Here is an 18,055-nt window from a genome sequence, read left to right as displayed (position 1 = left end):
TCTGAGTTCATATTTTTTCGTTGAAACTCCTACGTATGCTGCAATTGAAAAGGAAAATTTTATGACTACTAATCCAGTGAAGTATAGTTCTCATTCTTGCAACATTTTGCCATCAAATACATCCACAAAATTCGCTAAAACTAGTAAAAAGAATTAGTTAAAATTATTCAAACAAGTTCAAATAATAGTGCCCCACTTTTCATCTTTCCAACTCGAAACAAATCCAAGTTAACTTACGTTACTAGAGAGAACAACATTAGCTAGAAAAATAATGGGTTCTATTTGAGCTTCTCGGGGCTCTTTAAAAGACTGGGATAACCAAATAGTCTCTTCCCACGCCCTCCAAAGAATTTGGGTTCGATTTATTCTGATGAATTGGTGATTTCCTCCTCCGTGTGGCATCATAAAAAAGTTGTATCCAGTAAACCTCACTCAGAAGCAAGTTAGTGGTTCCATAATTTCGCAAACAGGTTTCATCATCTGGAAGCTGTATATGGGTGCTGCAATCTCTTATTTTCTTCCCTGATATCATCATCGTCTCTAGGTGGTTTAATGTATAATGATGATTTGAAAATTTCTCTCTGTTTTGCTGCAAACTTGAATCTTAGAAGCAAAGAGTTTGTCATCACACCAATAGAACTAAACCCCATAAGGGCACCCGCAATTGAAGGAGATAGCATGGTCCCAGTCACAGGTAGCAACGTTCCAGCTGCTATTGGAATTCCTACCTGCAATGAATGAAGAAAAGTAGGTTCAAATACTAATATGTGCAAGTAAAATAGATTGCTGAATTGGAAGGGTACAGTTATCCCAAGAGGATTTTTCTTGGACGTACTGTTAGTAAATTATTCATGCATATATTAAAAAGAAAACATGAAAGAGAAAATAAGGGAGCGAAAAACTAGTATCAAAGACGGCTATTTTAGGCTGAGTGAGTGAATAAAAAGGCATTCAATAACCAACGCAAAGAGATGGCACAAGCCTGAATACTGTATAGACAACGGACAGGAATAGAAAGAATCAGAAAAGTAACCAAGGACATCCATTTTATCGTTTTTTATCTCAATCCAATTGAATGATCAGTACCAGTATCATTATATACCATGATTTGTAATCAGGAAAGAAAATAAAATACTATGATTTTGTTAAAGAAAATAAATTGCAAATGCAATCAACTTACAATGTTGTATGCGAAAGCCCACCAGAGATTTTGCTTGACAGTCTTCATGGTCAGTCTGCTCAGCTCCAGAGCATCAAGTAACTGCATGGAATGTTCTAGGTTAATATCTGATATACAAGGCCTGAGGACTTTTTTCATCGAGGAAAAGATGGACATCCAAACCCACAATGTTATGATTCCGTGCCCAAATCATGGTCTTAAAATTTTTGTAGTAATCATTTATTGTTAGATCGAGTCATAAAATAGAGGGGGTGTATTACGACCCAATATTTTCACCTTTGATTTTAGTTTATTTATCAAAGTCCTCATTATCAAAATTGTAACAGCACAAAAATAAATAAACTAAGGCCCCGTTTGATTCCTATTTTTCTAAGAATGAGGATGAAAAATATAGCCGTTACGGGACCCAACACAAAATATAGAAAGTTAAATATGATGGCTTGATGTGATGGATAACGGTCATATTTTTCATTTTTATGGCCAAAGAATAAGAATCAAATGGGGCTAAATCTATTGCAAAATCTAAAATCGAAGGGGAAAATATGGGGTCGCAATACAACCCCTTCATTTTATGACTCGATCTAACAATACATGATTACTACAAAATTCCGAGACCATAAATTTTAATATATAATGAGATAAAGAAGTTGCAGGCCAGCATACCTGGGACAACTTGTTGTGCATTAGCACAATAGATGACACCTCACTAGCAGCTCCAACACCTCCACCAATTGCAACGCCTACATGCGATGAAGCGAGAGCTGCTGCATCATTGATTCCATCACCAACCATAGCTACAATGTTCTGATCCTCCTGAAGTCTGCTAATGAACATTTTCTTTTGATCTGGTTTGACTCCATACAACACCTGCAACCGACCATATTCTTTTAGCAAGCGAGTTTGTGTTTCTGACAGTGTACATGACGAAAGCATGTGCATGTACTATAAAAATCATCTCACCCTTTCTTTTGGAATACCAACAACAGATGCAACATATTCAGCAGCATTCTTTTTGTCCCCAGAGAGCAAGTAAGTGTTGATTCCTTGATTAGTCAAAGATTTAACAACATGCCTAGCATCTTCTCTGATCTGATCCTCGACATAAATTATACCAGCAAGAATATCATCTACCCCCACATAAACAACTGATTGATTCTTAAACTCCTCAAGTTCTTGGAATGAATTGTTTTTCACCCCATGCCTGAGTTATTCAAAAACTTTGAAGGTCAAGAACATTAAATACAAAGAGGAAAAACAATTATTTAAAAAGAAAGTTTTACTTTGATTTACTAAAAGAAAAGTTTTACTTTGATTTACTAAAAGCAAGCTTTTTCATGCTATAAATCTAAATTACATCAGAAGTTTGAACTTCACTTTTCTGCCAAAAGAAGTACGATGGGCCCCTGCAAATGGGTTGATAAATAATATATTGCCTAGTTAAACTAATAGTGGAGAAATATTTAATCTGATCTACTTAGGAACCAAAAAGAAATCCTTCATTATCTTTGAACAATATTTTTCTTCATGCAGAAGACACATATTGACCTAATGTGATATTAGACTGCTTCACAGATGTCGCTTCATGGATTCAGTTTCAGTGTTGGATTAAAATTCTTTGGAAATAATAAATAGTGAGGATAATGACATGCAATCATTTCATTTTGCAGTTTTAGAAACACCGTTAGCGTATTATGCTCTAAATCCTGCTCCATGAGAATCGTCAATTAGCCCACTTCTCTGTGCAATCACGAACATCATGAATGAGAAAATTCCAGAGTAGCACTGGTCACCAAACCTTGTATAGAGGTTTGCATGAGTAAAGATAAAAGATGAAAATAGAGTGAAAGGCAAAATGGCTTATTTTCCTTTTCATCCTCCCTTCCCGTTAACCTTGAGCCAAGTAAGCTTAATGTCACAGACCTAGTTTCATTACACCCGAACAACTAGAACCATGCAACCTTCACATTCACCAATTCTCGTCTCTCACAAGAAAACGTTAAGTCAACTTTTCAATGCTCACAAATAATTTACCCAATGAGGTAAATTATAACAATTTTGAGTAGAGGGAAGTAGGAAATATAAGGAAAACAAGCAAGTTTAGGAGAATTCTTTTGGTATATAAATGAAAGGAAAACTTTACGATCTATCTTAAGTATTCAACTCACTTCACTGCAAAATTTACAAATGAGACTATATCTCTATTTATAGGCAAAACCTTGCCAGTTGCTTTATAATCAATAGCCAAGATTAATTTTGATCCGAGGGTCCTCATTGGTTGCAAGTTGCATTAACCTACTTTGATCAAATGGTAATTCTCTATACTTTCAATGCAAATTGCATGTCACTTTCCAACCCCATGCTAGTTAGTATTAAGTGGCAAATCTCTACAATTCACATGCAAGTGGACAAACCATTTTCATAGTGGACAAATTGGACTTTACTTCCTCCTTGACATTATCTTGTAAGTAGGACAAGTGGCATAAGTAGACAAGTTGTACAAGTTAGCCCACTTGCATCCCCCAAAACATCCGGTTACAATCCATAGTATTTCTCCTCCGCAAAATGGCTGGTTTTAACGTAGGGAAACCTCATTTCTGTGCTGGGGAAGCTGCCTATGTCCACTAGCTTGTGTTCTGCCAAAAAAAGCTGCCTACGTCCCCAAGTCTGCCTGTGTCCACTGCCTAAATCTGCTTGCGACAGTTCCATCCCGCTGAAGTGCACTGCCTACATTGTTTTGGAGATGCAAGTGGGCAACCTCGCCAAGTTGTACTTGTTCACTTGTAACACTTGTACTACTTGTGCCACTTGCAAGATAATGCCAAGGAGGAAGCAAAATCTAATTTGACCATGACTTGTCCACTTGTATGTGAATTGTAAAGATTTGTCACTTGATGTCAACTAGCATGAGATGGAAAATGTTGAGAATTACCACTTGATCAAAGGATGTTAATGCAACTTGCAACCAATGAGAACCCTTGGATTAAAATTAGTCTTGTCCGTTAATACCAAGACAACTTGTAAGACTTTGCCTATAAATAGAGATATAGCCTCATTTATAAATTATATGGAGTGAAATGAGTTGAATGCTTAAGAGAGACTGTAAAGTTTTCCTTTCATACAAAGAGAATCTCCAAAACTTACTTCTTTTCCATATATTTCTTACTTCAAATCCTCGACTCAAAGTTGTTATAATTTAGCCTTATCGGTTAAATTATTTGTGAGCGTTGAAAGGCTGACTTAACGTTTTCTCGTGAAAGATGAAAATTATTAAACGTTAATGCCACACGGTTCTAGTTGTTCGAGAGTAACAAAACTAGATCCGTGGCATGTGGTATCAGCGAAAGGTTCACATGGGGTTGAACTAATTTTTCATCTCAGAGATGAGGTGACATCCGTGCAAGGTTCAAGTGGTGTGGACTATGGAGGTGGTATCAGAGCCTCATTTGTAGGTCGTTATAATGTTGGATTCTCAACAAATTGTTGATTTTGAGATGAAGCAAAGGGGAGAGTAATAGAGAGTTGAGAGAAAATTCCCGTGGATAGAATAGGAGTAAAGTGAGATAAAGTGATATATTTGTAGAGAGAATACAAGAAAGTTTGTAAATAGTTTTCGCTTATAGTTATATAAAGAAGTTTTCCCCAAAAAAATATGAGCGCTCTTTTCCTCCCAATTTCCTATCTACCATCTCTACCAAAGTTTTAATATAATTTAATCTCATTGTTAAATTATTGTGTAGGTTTTAAAGCTGACTTAATTCTATCTCGTGGGACGGGAGTTGTGGAGCATTAAGGGGCATGGTTTTAGCGTAGTTCAGGAGTGACGAAACTAGGCCTGTGACATTAAGGTCACTTGAAAAGAAAATTCAGAAGAGAAAAGAAAGCGCAATAACATTTTTTAAGAAGGTTATATAATGCTAATAATAATGATTGATGGAGGCTCACATTCAAAGATGCAAGTAACTGAACACAGAAGATAGCTAATGCAGTCTAAATGGTACACTCAAACATGAATAATTTGAAATGATATTGATAAAACGAGAGTTCAATTGCATAGAAATTTGTGGCAGTCAATCCTGAGATATTATTATCTAAAATAAGCCTCAATGAAGAAGACTTGAGACTGACAAAGGAGGCTGAGAGGAGTTTCCTTCAACATCAAATTTATTCAAAAAATTAATCAAACAAACAGTTATAGAATTTTAAAATAAATGTACCGACTATGAATCAAATGAAGTGCATCTCCTAAATAGGATCAAATTAGACATCAAGTTCCAAACAAGAATCAACATCTTAAAATACCTTTCAACCCACTCCAGCGTACCGACTGACACCTTTTTCTCATCAATGGTTGCCACCGCACCAGACCCAGGTTCCTCTGTAAATGTTCCTTCTGCCGCCTAGAACCACAATTTTTTGTAAGAAATTTTAAAATTAGTTTGGTAAAAAACTGATTAAGGAGAAACTACCAAACTGTCAACAGTACATCATACTCATAATTGATCACAGAATTGAAATTAGTTTATGCTGGTGATTGATATTCCACATGATGAGATGTCTTACAATTAAGAGAGGGAGAGATAAAGGTGACTATATACGGTCATCAATATCGAGCAATATTGAGAAACATTTTCATCTAAGAGATCAATCAAGAACTTGGCAACATGGAAGGTCTGGAAGTAGGTACATTTTCATCGTTTTCCCATCAAACTGAGTTACGTTGGCTGAAGCATTTAAATATGAAATCTTCAACTTTCCCTTTACCCCAGACGTGGATAGTTTTAGACTACAATTATATGAAAGGGTTCCATCATGCCAACATACTGTGGAAGCAATGAAGGTAATAAACAATGCCATTGAAATCTAGCAACTAGGAACTAAACACTAAACTGAGGAACAAGTCCCAAAAAAATCAAATATGAAATTTCCCCGGGGATAAGCCTATAAGATGATAGATGTTCGTGCTGTTAATATATTTTAATTTATGAACCTTTACTTATTTTGTGCATGAAATAGTGGTTAAATTAAGTTTAACCCACATTTTATCCAAGAGCATGCCACTGAAAAACCTTAACCTCAACTCTCAAAATCAATGTTCTAGAAAGTGAAAAGCATAGCTACACGGCAACGCTGAGCTTCAAGCTTTGACGAGCTTAAGTTTGCCTAGGCGTAAAAAAGTTAAAGGGTGGCTAGCGGTAAAGCCAAACTTCCCGCCTAGGTGTCTTTTTTAGAACAGTGTTCACATAAATAGATACTTCATATTTAGTACAAGCACAACCATGAAGCTATCTAAAGCACACTGGTTGTTAAATTATCATCACTGTACAATTAGAAGATAATGCAATTTACAAAAGGAGCTGAGTTTTTGTCAAGGAGGTAAGTTATCCCCCGAATAAACAGAAGCTACCCAAAATGCAAAGCAAAATAGAAAAGAGTAAAATATTTCTACTGTGCAACATAATTCCCAATGCAAATATGAACACTGCAATTTTAAATAGCACTATTTAACAAACAAATTATCTTTCCAAGCGGGCATCCATGAAGGGAAAAAAATACCTTCACATTTGCACAGTTCAAAGCCTGCGCTGCCTCCACAATCGCCTTTCCAATTGGATGAATTGTATTTGATTCAACTCCAGCAGCTAACGTCAAAATATCCACTTCAGACCAATTACGAGCTGAAGCTAAATCTGGTCTGCATTAAAACCTTGTTTATTATCCTTTTTAATGCAAAACATTTTTGCACCAATTGGAAATGGAAATAATTAAAAGTGAAGCTCTGCTGGCGCATAGAAATGCATTTTCAGATATCATATTTCCGTGGATATTATATATAATCCGCATGTGGTGCATTTGGTGATCAACATATCAGCAAAAATTCAAACACATATAATACCAGTATTCATATAACCTGAAGAGTTAATACCACAAAAAAGAATAGAAAGAGAGCGAATATGGGCAAAAGACAGCAGAAACATGCATATGTATTTAATCACCCTTTTATTCTTTGACAAAGCAAGGTATAATGTGTACAATTATAGGAACAGCCATTCTGATTGATTCGCGAGTTTAAACAAGATATGAATATGAAAGACCTTAAATAATAACTATAATAGCATTCTCAAGTTTGTAAACAAATTTCCCAATATCAAGAATCCATATTACAGTCAAAACCCAGTATAATAATATTGACTTTCTCAAGATATTTAACTTATATCAGAAAAAACACACAAAACCTAAAAAAATATAACATGACCAAATAGAGAGTCATGTACTAAACTGTGGATCTGTATCTGCTTGGTGACCCTGTGTCATTACTTTGGTCACACTAGGTCTGCCAATGGTTAATGTTCCTGTTTTGTCAAAGACAACTGTGTTCACCATCGAGAAATTTTCCAATATACTTCCACCACGCAAAAGCAGCCCTCTTGTAGCACCAAGTGAAGTTCCAACCTAAAATTTAGAAATTTGTTGTAATTTGGTTGGATATTATAATTAAGATTCTATATAAACCATGTTAAGCATTCGGATGAATCTAAATTTCATTTTAAAATAATTACCAGTACAGCTGTTGGTGTTGCTAGCCCAAGTGCACATGGACATGCTATAACCTGAAACTCAAAAACAACGACCAGTTACTGTTAAGTTGAAAGTGAAGATGAGCAGACATCAAAAGGCACATTGACGACCTAGCAAATAGCAGATTCAGAAAGAAACAACCAGGGCTGGGGAAGAGGAGATTAGATAGCTAGAGGAAACGGGGGCCTTCTTGTTAGTAAGAATAAGGTTATAGTCAAATCTTAGGATTAGATTTGTTACAGGAATCTCTTCAAAGAAGGTGCCAAAGTAAATGACGATTTATGAATTGCAATTATACCAGAACGCTACATGAAAGTTGCAATGCCAATGAAAGAGAAGTCCCTTGATGAAGAGCAGCTGGCAAAATTCGCGTACCAAAAAGATTCCAGAACATAAATGTGGCTGCAGAGAGCGCCATAACACCATAAGTGAAGTGTCCAGCAACCTAAACAAAAACATGCCGGACATTGAGAAGTAGGGGATAAAGGAGGCAGACTACTCACTTAAATTGAATCTCGAACAACGTTAATCAGAGTACAGAAATAATAGCACATTTTTGAAAGTATAATGATAGCAATTAGCAACAGTAATTCAGTAATTAAGTTTATCAAAAACATTATATTAGAGAACAGGGACAATGAATAATAGGTAATTCTCTTAAGTAAAGATTTAAATCCAGGAATTAGGTAGTCTATCTACCAGGTGCATTTACAGTTGGTAACTGTTAACTACCTTTGACAATTTGTATTTAATAACTTATAATAGGACTGGTTCATCTGTGGTTTTGACAGTAAATATCCCAATTGTTTAGGAACAAAAGTTATGAAATTGCAAAATCGTACATATTACATCATAGAAAACCCTATAGCACATGTTAAACTCAGATAAACATTATCTTGTACTTATATGGGAGCAGCTTTATGGATTGGATTCTTCACTATTCTCTCAAGGCTTTATGTCCAAAGCTAAACCAAAAAAGACTAAAATCCTTTATAATTAAATCATTCGATATGATTTTAGGTTGACACCATCTAGGTGTGTGCTGAAAGATTGAGACACTACACACAAGTTACACACAATGAACCTTGTCAGCCAACCGTTGTACAGGAGCTTCTCTAGTCTGTGCTTCTTCTACCAACCGAACAATGTCCCCAATGGCAGTCTCACCACCTTGTCTTTGAACCTCAACAGTAATTTTTCCATTTAGGTTTATACTTCCAGCTGCGACTTCTGCCTGGTCAAGAAATGCCATCCAATGTATAGTAAGAAGGGATGTATATGATGGGAAAATCCAATCACAAAGAAAGAGTATGTTCATATAACTACCCCTGGTAATTTAGTTACAGGTAGAGGCTCCCCAGTGAAACTTGACTCATCAACAGTGCTTCTGCCTGCTCTGACTATCCCATCAGCCGGAATACGATCCTAAAGGATGAGAAGAGCATGAGTAGAAGAAAAAATAAGCAAGTTAGAAAAATTAATGCAGAAGGTTTGGCAAGTGCCATGTTATAACATTCTCAACAACATTTGAACTACAGTTAGGGGCAAAGAACCAATTGATAACGTCCATACGATAAAAAGTAAGATGAGCTAAAGAATATTGACAGTATAATTCCTATTCATGATTCCATGAGCTATACATGAGAAATCAGTCAAAGTTATAACGAATTATGAATGTAAAGAAAGCTATACTTACTCCAGGCAGTACAACGATTTGATCTCCCACAGAAAGACTGCTAGAAGGAACTTCAACGGTTGAGTCCGATTCTCCTGCACCACCATTAGCCAGGAGACGAGCTTTAGCAGGCAACATACTTAGAAGGCCTGTCATATCACTGGTTGCTTTTATCTTGGCTCTCTGTTCAAGATTTCTCCCAAGCAAGACAAATGCTATCAGCATAACTGGTTCCTCAAAGAAAGTTTTCCATCCCTGTGTGAACAGAAACTTCATTTAACAGAAATGCAGGTGCCTAACTCAACCACTCATATATGATATGCTAGGAAGCACAAACAAGGACACGAGTGTCTAACATGACACAAACTGGTGAATAACATTTAGTTTTTAAGAAAAGTACCGAAACGACGTGTCGCATCATGCAGATTAAAATATTAATTTTTTATAATGTAAAAAATTGATTTTCTTAATCAACGTCTCAACAATGTACCTCCTACGTGTTGGCAACGTGTCCAACCATACAAAATCAAGAAATAATTCAAATATGCCACCTGGGATGTTCAACACGCGTCGACGACGTGTTGGTATATATCCTAGCGTGTCAGCGACTTGTTCAACTTACATAACGAAAAAATAATTTGAACACGCCACTTGGTGTATCCAACATGTGGGTGCCGTGTGGATGTCCAGTGACAATGTGTCGACGATGTGTCTAACTGTATAAAATAAAATAAAAAATATTTGGACAAGCCTCTTGGCGTTTTCAACACGTGTATGACACCAACTCGCCGGTCCTGGGATGGGGTCGGTGCATCCTAGATGATATAGATTAGAGGGAAACCTCCTAAAAGACATCATCATCGAGGATGAAACAAAATAAAGCATAATAGCCTAGCAAAAAATCGATCAGCATTGGGCTGAAAGGTAAAAAAATTTCAATTGAATCCCCAACAAAATTTAGGATATTTATATGCAACACAAATAGCAAATCCGTAATTTTTGCAACCAAAAAAAATAAAAGTTATAGCACAATGAAAGATTAGGATGCGATGTGAAAAAATCAAAAAGCGTCCATGAAATGAGATGGAAAAAGAGAATCCGGTAGAGTACTGGATAAGGGCACAAAGACTCATACAAGAACATGAGACAACAAAATTTTCGTCCACACAGATTGGAATGATACTTCAATTTCTGCTGCCAGGCCTGTTAATGGTGGATATATGTGAAATTGTTTATTTAAATAAATTGCATCAACTATTTAACTACATATAATTTCCCCTTTGGATTATTATTTTTGATTCTTTGGTAGGGAGGTGGAGGTGAAGGTTAATGTTGTCAATCTTCGTTTCAATGAAGCTGCAGGCAACTGCACAGGACTTAAACATGAATATAAGGTACAAGACTCTCAGCATGACTTGTCCTGTCTGGCTGTCTCCTTTGACATTTACTTGCAGCACAGGAAATGGTTTTATTTTTCGCATAAATTAGCTTGTAATCATGTATATACACTGTCATATCATTATATCCTTTTAATGGAATGTGACAACTGGAGTAGATGTCGTGATGCATTAAAAAAGCAAAGATGCAAGACCATCTTGTTCCTATCAGTTTAATCGTTGCAAAATGTTTCGACTGCGTGGTTGATGGGATTATTTACCTTCATCTATAAAGCACGGTGCACTATTCTGAGGAAATAGCAAAGACATATATATGAAGTTATAAGGTTTGTTGGCATCAATTTAGCACAATAAGAATGAAGTTGTGGGTTTCAAAATCCATTCATTTCTATTTAGAAACCTATGTAGGAGGATTGAATAACAAATTACCAGTTTTGGTATAAAAGCAGCGAGGGAGCTGACAGCAAAGGATGACAAAGCCCCAAGACCAACCAATGTATTCATGTTTGGAGCTCCTCTAACAAGACTTCTCAGGCCATCAACAAGCAGTTGGCGACCAGGGCCAAGCAATGTAAATAGACACAAAGACAAATGAAATCCTGTGGAATGCAATGCATGGATCCATGGTGCCTTGGTTCCAAAGAAGTAAGTGAGATGGCCAAAGATGCATACAGCACATAAAGCCCAAGAAACAGCTAGCCCACGACCTGTTGAATCGACAAGTTTTCAATCATGGCATATTGGCCTCAAACGCACGAACTAGAAATAAATTCTAATCACAAATATTGCAACTCTCAAATATTTGAACTTTTACAGACTAGATCTAGAAAAATTAACAGAAAAATACTGTTTTCTTAATTAGGCTAATAATTCTTTCATACTTTTGAGTAGTTTAAATATGAAATAAAGTCAACTCCAAACAACCATATCGTCAAATTCCTATCAATTGTCATTTAAGACATGTCAGGATTTCTATAAAAAAAAATGTCATTAACATAGACTTTTATAGTCAATAATGTAGGGGCAAGAAAGGAGTCTACCACTCTTTCTTAACAGAGCATGCTTTTCATTTATCTTCTTCTCAAACGTCTCATAGATGTTCACCCTTCTTGAATCTGCAAACAAGGACAATAAGTCATGCTTACTAAGATCATAAGACACACAAGTAAGCATTGAAATCTACTTGAAATCTTTCAAAAAAAGCTATCTTTTGCAGTTTATCTCTTCATATTGATCTAGTGGATTTTTGTTTTCAGCCTTGTTAAAATTAACGCAGATGAATCATGATAAGTTCAATGAATAGATAATATACATCTTGTATTGATTACTATATTCTAGAGAATTCAGAAGTAGACACTGTTTATGTTGCAATGTGAATGTAGCAGGAACAAGTGTAATTGTCCATTTATAAATATAAATGAATTCAGAATTTCAACATACTGTACATCCAACGTGATACAAGGTTTAGAAAGAGGAGTGGTATGAAGTAAATCAAATGTTTCATCTTGGTGAAGGAAATACAGAAACTTAGGGTGCGTTTGGTTTGCTATTTTCAAGCCATTTTCAGTTTTCAATTTTGCAAAACACTGAAAACGTGTTTGGTTTGGTATTTGAAAATACATTTTCGAAAACAAGGATAATTTATAAAATAAAATGCATTTTTGAAGTTTTAAGTGTTTTCTGTGAAAATTCTGAAAATACTCAAAAAAAAAAAACATTTAAATAAAATTTTAACAAATAAAATTATAAAAATCTAAAATTCAAGAAAGTAAGTTCAAAAAATAAAATTGATAAATTCTTAAAAAATAAAATCTAAAATATTAAAAAAATAAAATTCTAAAAAACTAAAATTAAAATTCAAAAAATATATATAAAAAATTCTAGAAAAATAAAAAAATTAACTAGTAAAAATATTTAAATGAACACGGACAAAAATATATTAATCCACGTCATTAATTTTTACTTTCAATTTTTATAGTAAAAAATTAATTGATTATTTTTTTAAAATTTTTTAAAGAAGAAATATTATAAGATTCGCCAACATTAAAATACATATAATACTTGATAATATACTAAAACAAATTTATTCTATTGTTACTAGATAAATAAAATGTCATAAAACAATTTTTCAAAATTTCAAACCTCGCGTGTTTTCTTATTTTTAGTTTTGAGAGAGAATTTTTCAACATGACAAACCAACGCGTTTTTAAAAATCTTAAAACAGATCGTCAGAAACAAATATTGTTAGCTAAGCTTGTTGTGTATCACATACATTACAAATTAATTAGAGATTGGCAGATTAATGAACCTCAGATATTCTTTATGTTTCAAAATAGAAGAATCGACATGGGAAGTTTCATCTAGAGAAGGTTGAAATTAGACAGCTGGAGGAAATACCATCTGCCATTTCTCGACAGCTAATATATTAATCCTTACAGAGAATGCAACCCCACAATAACTCGTTCCTAATAATGAACTTCCTCAACCCATATAAAAGTAAACTATTAAATTGCATGGGGTTTCTGGTGATAGATGTACCTGCCTTCAACAAAATCCACCTCTAGTGGCCAAGGAGACACCTATTTATGGAGAAGTGTTTCATTAGCTATGATTTTAACAAGGTTTTTTTTTTTTTTTTTTTTTTGTGTAAAAAAATGGTGAAATGGAGACAAAAGATACTCTCTGAATTAGTCTACGTATATGCCAATATAGCAGTGACATACCATGAAGGAGAATGGTTGTTGTTACAAGAATCCGTTGCATCCTATGATGGACTATCCCCCTTCAAAGGCTTCCTGATCTGCCAACCCATGAACTATGCATAAGTTAAATTAAATACTACATGTACTATAGTGTCTAGCCTAATCTGCAAATTAGACAAGCTTGGTGAACTTAGGATCCGTTTGATTGCAAGAATGAAATTTGGGTGGAAAAAACGAATTGCAGGAATTGAATTGTCTAAACTTGTTTTACTTAGAATTGTTAATTAAGGCCCTGTTTGGAAAGTATTTTTCATTCCAAAAAATTGATTTTTTTTATCTTTATTTTACTATTCTAGCCTTAATTTTTGACTTCTCTCACAGGTGGCCCCCACTTTTCTCATAACGGTCAAAAAATCAATTCTCAAAATTCCTACCAAACAAGCCCTAAATGTGTTTGATTGGTATAATTTTCCACCTGAAAATTGTTGAAATTTTGGATCTTTTGGTATTCGGGGTAAAATTTGTTACAGTTGTGAATAGAATTTATTTCCATTACCAAAAAATAAAAAATAAATAAATAAACAAAAAAGGGAACCTAGAAAAGCCAATTCCCACCAAAACCATGGGAATTGGTTTTCCACCAATTCATGGAAAAGAAGTGACATGGAAGAGGGGGGGGGGGGGGGGGGGGGGGAAGAGGGGTGAATTCCATGGAAAATTCTCCCAATCAAACAACAAAAAGGTGGGGGGGAAATGCCATTTTCCATATCAAACAGGCCTTAGTAACAATAGAGGCCAAGTAATGTTTCCTTTTGGTAAACAAAGGGAGCCTTCTCCATTTACATTTCTCTTTCATGACGCTAAGAAGATGAAGTCGTGATAAAGAATTAAGAATGGACGTTTTAACTTTACAATTCATATCCACATATATATATATATATGGTAGATTTTCGGGTAAAATATATAAACCCAACATCAATCTCATGCTTATTGACCCCATTACTTGTGGGCCTATATCCATATCAAAATCAACTTCTCCCCCCCACCACCACAAGAATTTCTTGATTTATTTCTTCCATGGATTTAAAAAAGCCAATGATATATAAGTGAGAGTAATTTTTGAATTTATATTAATCTTCATAATATCAAGAAACTTCTTGAAATTAGAGCTGATTACTGACCTCTCTAACAAGTTGGAACAACAAAAACTATTCAATTTTTTGGGAAGTCTTCTAGTAGAGGTTAATGTTGGATAGAATGAAATGGCAAAAAAAGAACTAATGCTGTTACCCAAGTTAATTAGGAATTAGGCTTCATTTGTTGTGGAACATCTTCCTTTACTTATTTAGGTCCATGCTAAGGATGGTTTGAACCTCCTCATAAATACTGTTGATACAGTTCAAAACATATCAGAATATGTTATCTTCTCTCAGACTGGATAATCATAATCACTACGTTGGTTTGGCTCCTTATCATCTAAAATGACCCTATCAAATATTTTCCCTGTAGGATACGATTGTTTATTTTGTTTTATTTTAAAATTTTAAATTGTTACCACCTATATTAGATTAATGGTCTCACTTACAGTCTAAAATGACAATATCAAATACTTTCCCCATAGGATACCATCTGTTTATTATGTTTTAACTTACAATTTTAATCCTTATTACCTATATTATACCAAGGGTCCACTTGAGAGTCTTGGGTAAAGTTATGGTGTTTTTAAAGTAACGGTTTTGGACGTTTATTAGTGGTCCTGTTTTGGGTGATTTCTAGTAGTGGATTTTAGAAGAGTCTTACCTATATGTCCATGTATGAAAAAAAAAAAAAAAGTATGTATAAACGATATGGAGTAAATGTGTACTTCACTTAGTGAAATTTTCAATTTATATTTTCTTGTATGGTTATTTTCTTTTTCTTTTTATTTTTCCTTTTTTTTTTTTTACTTATAACATTTTACCTATAAGTAATGTTTTATATATAACTCTCCTTTACGTCATTATGGTATTATCTAAAACAGAGAATGGTAAGACATCATCGTAAAGAGTACATAAATTGAACCGTCAACTCATCATTGGTCATATCATGATGATAATGAAAGCAACAAGGACAAGAATTGAGAAATGTAAGGTGAAAAACAAATTGCAGAACAAATAAATTGTTAAAATCATAAATCAAATGAGCGCTGACCTCGAAGATTAGATGTGAATCCACAATTAGTCAAATGATTTGCAAGAGCCTCTCCCAAGTCCTTCTGCCAGCTGGGTGTAACCTTGGCTTCAGATGCCGGCCATACGATTGCAGTTTCAGTAGTGAGATTCACGCTAGCAGAAAAAACCTGTGGCTGTTCATAAATTTAACCTTCTCGTGAGTGAACCACAAATTGCAAACTATAGAGTTTGTCCATATTATAAAAATTGCCCTTTTGGCAGGTTAACAATGTTCCATTTAAAGGCTTTCTTTCTCCGAGAAAGCACTCAAATCCATGATGTATTTACCACAATTATGTAAACATCTTTAGAATCATTTTTCACGGAAAAACTACTATACTTTTTTGCTAAATAGACAGATTGATTTGCATAGCAACTGTATTATTTTGAGCCGGGTCCAAGAGCAATGCACCATGCTCTATTTGGCTTTGGTCATCCACACATTTATTCCTCCCACTAAAATTCGTTACCTATTTTCCTTTTTGCTCTATAAAATAATATTTTGCACAACAAATTCTTTTAACCAAATGGTATAAAGCCACAAACACATATGGACGAGACAGCATAACACATTGTCCTTTTGGTAGGTTAATAATGTTCCATTTAAAGGCTTTCTTTCTCCAAGAAAGCATTCAATTCCATAATGTAGTTACCACAATTACATAAACATCTTCAGAAACATTTTTTTTATGAAAAACTACAATACTTTTTGCTAAGTAGATAGATTGATTTGTATAGCGCCTAAATTATGTTGAGCCGGGTCCACAAGCAATACATCATGCTCTATTTGGCCTTGGTCATCAACCCCTTTATCCCTCCCCTTTATCTCTTTTCCTTTTTGCTCTACAAAATAATATTTGCCCAATCTTTTAACCAAATGGTATAAAACGATAAACACGTGCGGATGAGACAGACAAAGCTTAAACTCCAATTTCCCATGAAAAACTAGCAAAAAGGATCTCTTTGCAAGAGAAAGTTTCGTCCAAAAGAAATTCACTAAAAGGCCACTAAAATTGGATAATGAAAAGTTATTTTGTCCTCCCAAAGCTCAACCATGACGAAACATAAATCAAGAGGACATACGTGGATGATTCCAGTAAATGACGCACCACAAAATTTAAACAGCTATTTAAAGCAAATTCAACTCAATCTCAATCACTTACTTGACTTTCCAAAATTCTCTTCACACTCGCGGCACAACCTCCACATGTCATCCCCTGCGACATTAGAAAAAAAAAATTCCTATGATAGATTTCATAAATAAAACAAATAATTATCAGCAAAGGATATATAAAGTATAATTCCTTACATTCAGGAAAAAAAATGTCATTTCTCGGGTAATTTTTGGATTAGCAGTTAAAAAAAACAACTCTTTTAGAATAAAATCACTAAACAGAACCTTTAAACCAAGGGAAAAAGAAAGAAAAAATAGTCTGAGATGGCTTACACCAACATCAAGAATGATAACGTCAGAGCTAGAAGCAGAAGCCTCCCCAGCTCCAACCACCACGGAACGCGGCTTTGACTCTCCACCCTCAGCCGCTCCATCGCCTCCGCCGCCTCGACCACCTCCATTTCCATGAATCCCACCAAAACCACCTCCGTCGGACGCAAACGAGGCAGCTGAACTGCCAATGCACTGCAATCGGGACCTGCATAGATCCACCGAATCCAGACCCCTAACCAAAGAACACGATCCGAGCCGGTTGAAGTCTCTGTCAAGTAGACATCGCCTGAGTTTGAGGCGAGCGAGTGCACTAGGTCGAGTCGTGCAGAAGCAGCGGTAGAAATTGGTAAAGAGAGTGGTGGAATGGGAATTAAGAGACTTGGACAGGGACAAAATAGACATTGTGGAGCTCACCGAGAGTAACGTCGACTCCATTGCTACGGAGTCCTCTTTGCAGTTTCTCTCTCTATAGTTGAGTCTCTCTCTATGTAGCTGAGAGCGAGGATAATTAAAAACGTTTTTTATTGCTCATTCAGTAAAACACGTGCATCTATCCTTTCCCAATGCTACAAATTTTATTTTATTCTTTTTTGATACTCATGTTACATGCTACTCCATTTTAGGTTACCTCTAAAGGATCGTGCTTCACGTACAGAGGGCAATTACAGAGATCGACCAGGACAAACAGAAATTTATTTTTTTTAATACAGGTTGATGGGACTGACTGTAGCTACAGTGAGGGGGCATGTAGAACAGTGCCTTGTACGTAGGGCATTGTTCCTAAATTTATTGCATGTTCTTTACACATTTTTTCTGCCTAAAAATGAGTTTTTTTTTTTTTTTACTGTTGGAAGCCTACAATTCCCCC

At 35.1% G+C, this 18,055-nt stretch overlaps 1 protein-coding gene across 1 annotated transcript; it reads right to left on the bottom strand.

The window, feature by feature from the left end:
• Positions 1-74: 74 nt before the first annotated feature.
• On the bottom strand, positions 75-17,682 carry LOC111409757 (copper-transporting ATPase PAA1, chloroplastic). Its single transcript, XM_023039772.1, has 17 exons — positions 17,188-17,682; positions 16,904-16,957; positions 15,721-15,874; positions 11,869-11,943; positions 11,258-11,535; positions 9,453-9,686; positions 9,083-9,181; positions 8,841-8,990; positions 8,055-8,201; positions 7,738-7,788; positions 7,458-7,630; positions 6,734-6,872; positions 5,480-5,577; positions 2,141-2,381; positions 1,844-2,047; positions 1,181-1,261; positions 75-728 (listed from the first exon to the last, which is right to left on the bottom strand). The coding sequence occupies exons 1-17, from the start codon at positions 17,620-17,622 to the stop codon at positions 477-479; spliced, it is 2,865 nt and encodes a 954-aa protein (XP_022895540.1). The 5' UTR covers positions 17,623-17,682; the 3' UTR covers positions 75-476.
• Positions 17,683-18,055: the final 373 nt, after the last annotated feature.

Source organism: Olea europaea, chromosome 15, assembly GCF_002742605.1.
Source record: "Olea europaea var. sylvestris chromosome 15, O_europaea_v1, whole genome shotgun sequence".
In the NCBI taxonomy this organism is placed as follows: Eukaryota; Viridiplantae; Streptophyta; class Magnoliopsida; order Lamiales; family Oleaceae; genus Olea; species Olea europaea.
Note: the sequence above shows the minus strand (reverse complement) of the source record. Positions and strands in the feature narration are given on the sequence as shown.

Coding starts and splice junctions, on each gene's coding strand:
- LOC111409757 (XM_023039772.1), bottom strand. CDS start 17,622: ATGGAGTCGACGTTACTCTCGGTGAGCTCCACAATGTCTATTTTGTCC. Junction 15,875..16,903: donor AGAGAATTTTGGAAAGTCAA/GTAAGTGATTGA, acceptor ATTTATGAACAG/CCACAGGTTTTTTCTGCTAG. Junction 2,382..5,479: donor ACGCTGGAGTGGGTTGAAAG/GTATTTTAAGAT, acceptor TGAATAACTCAG/GCATGGGGTGAAAAACAATT.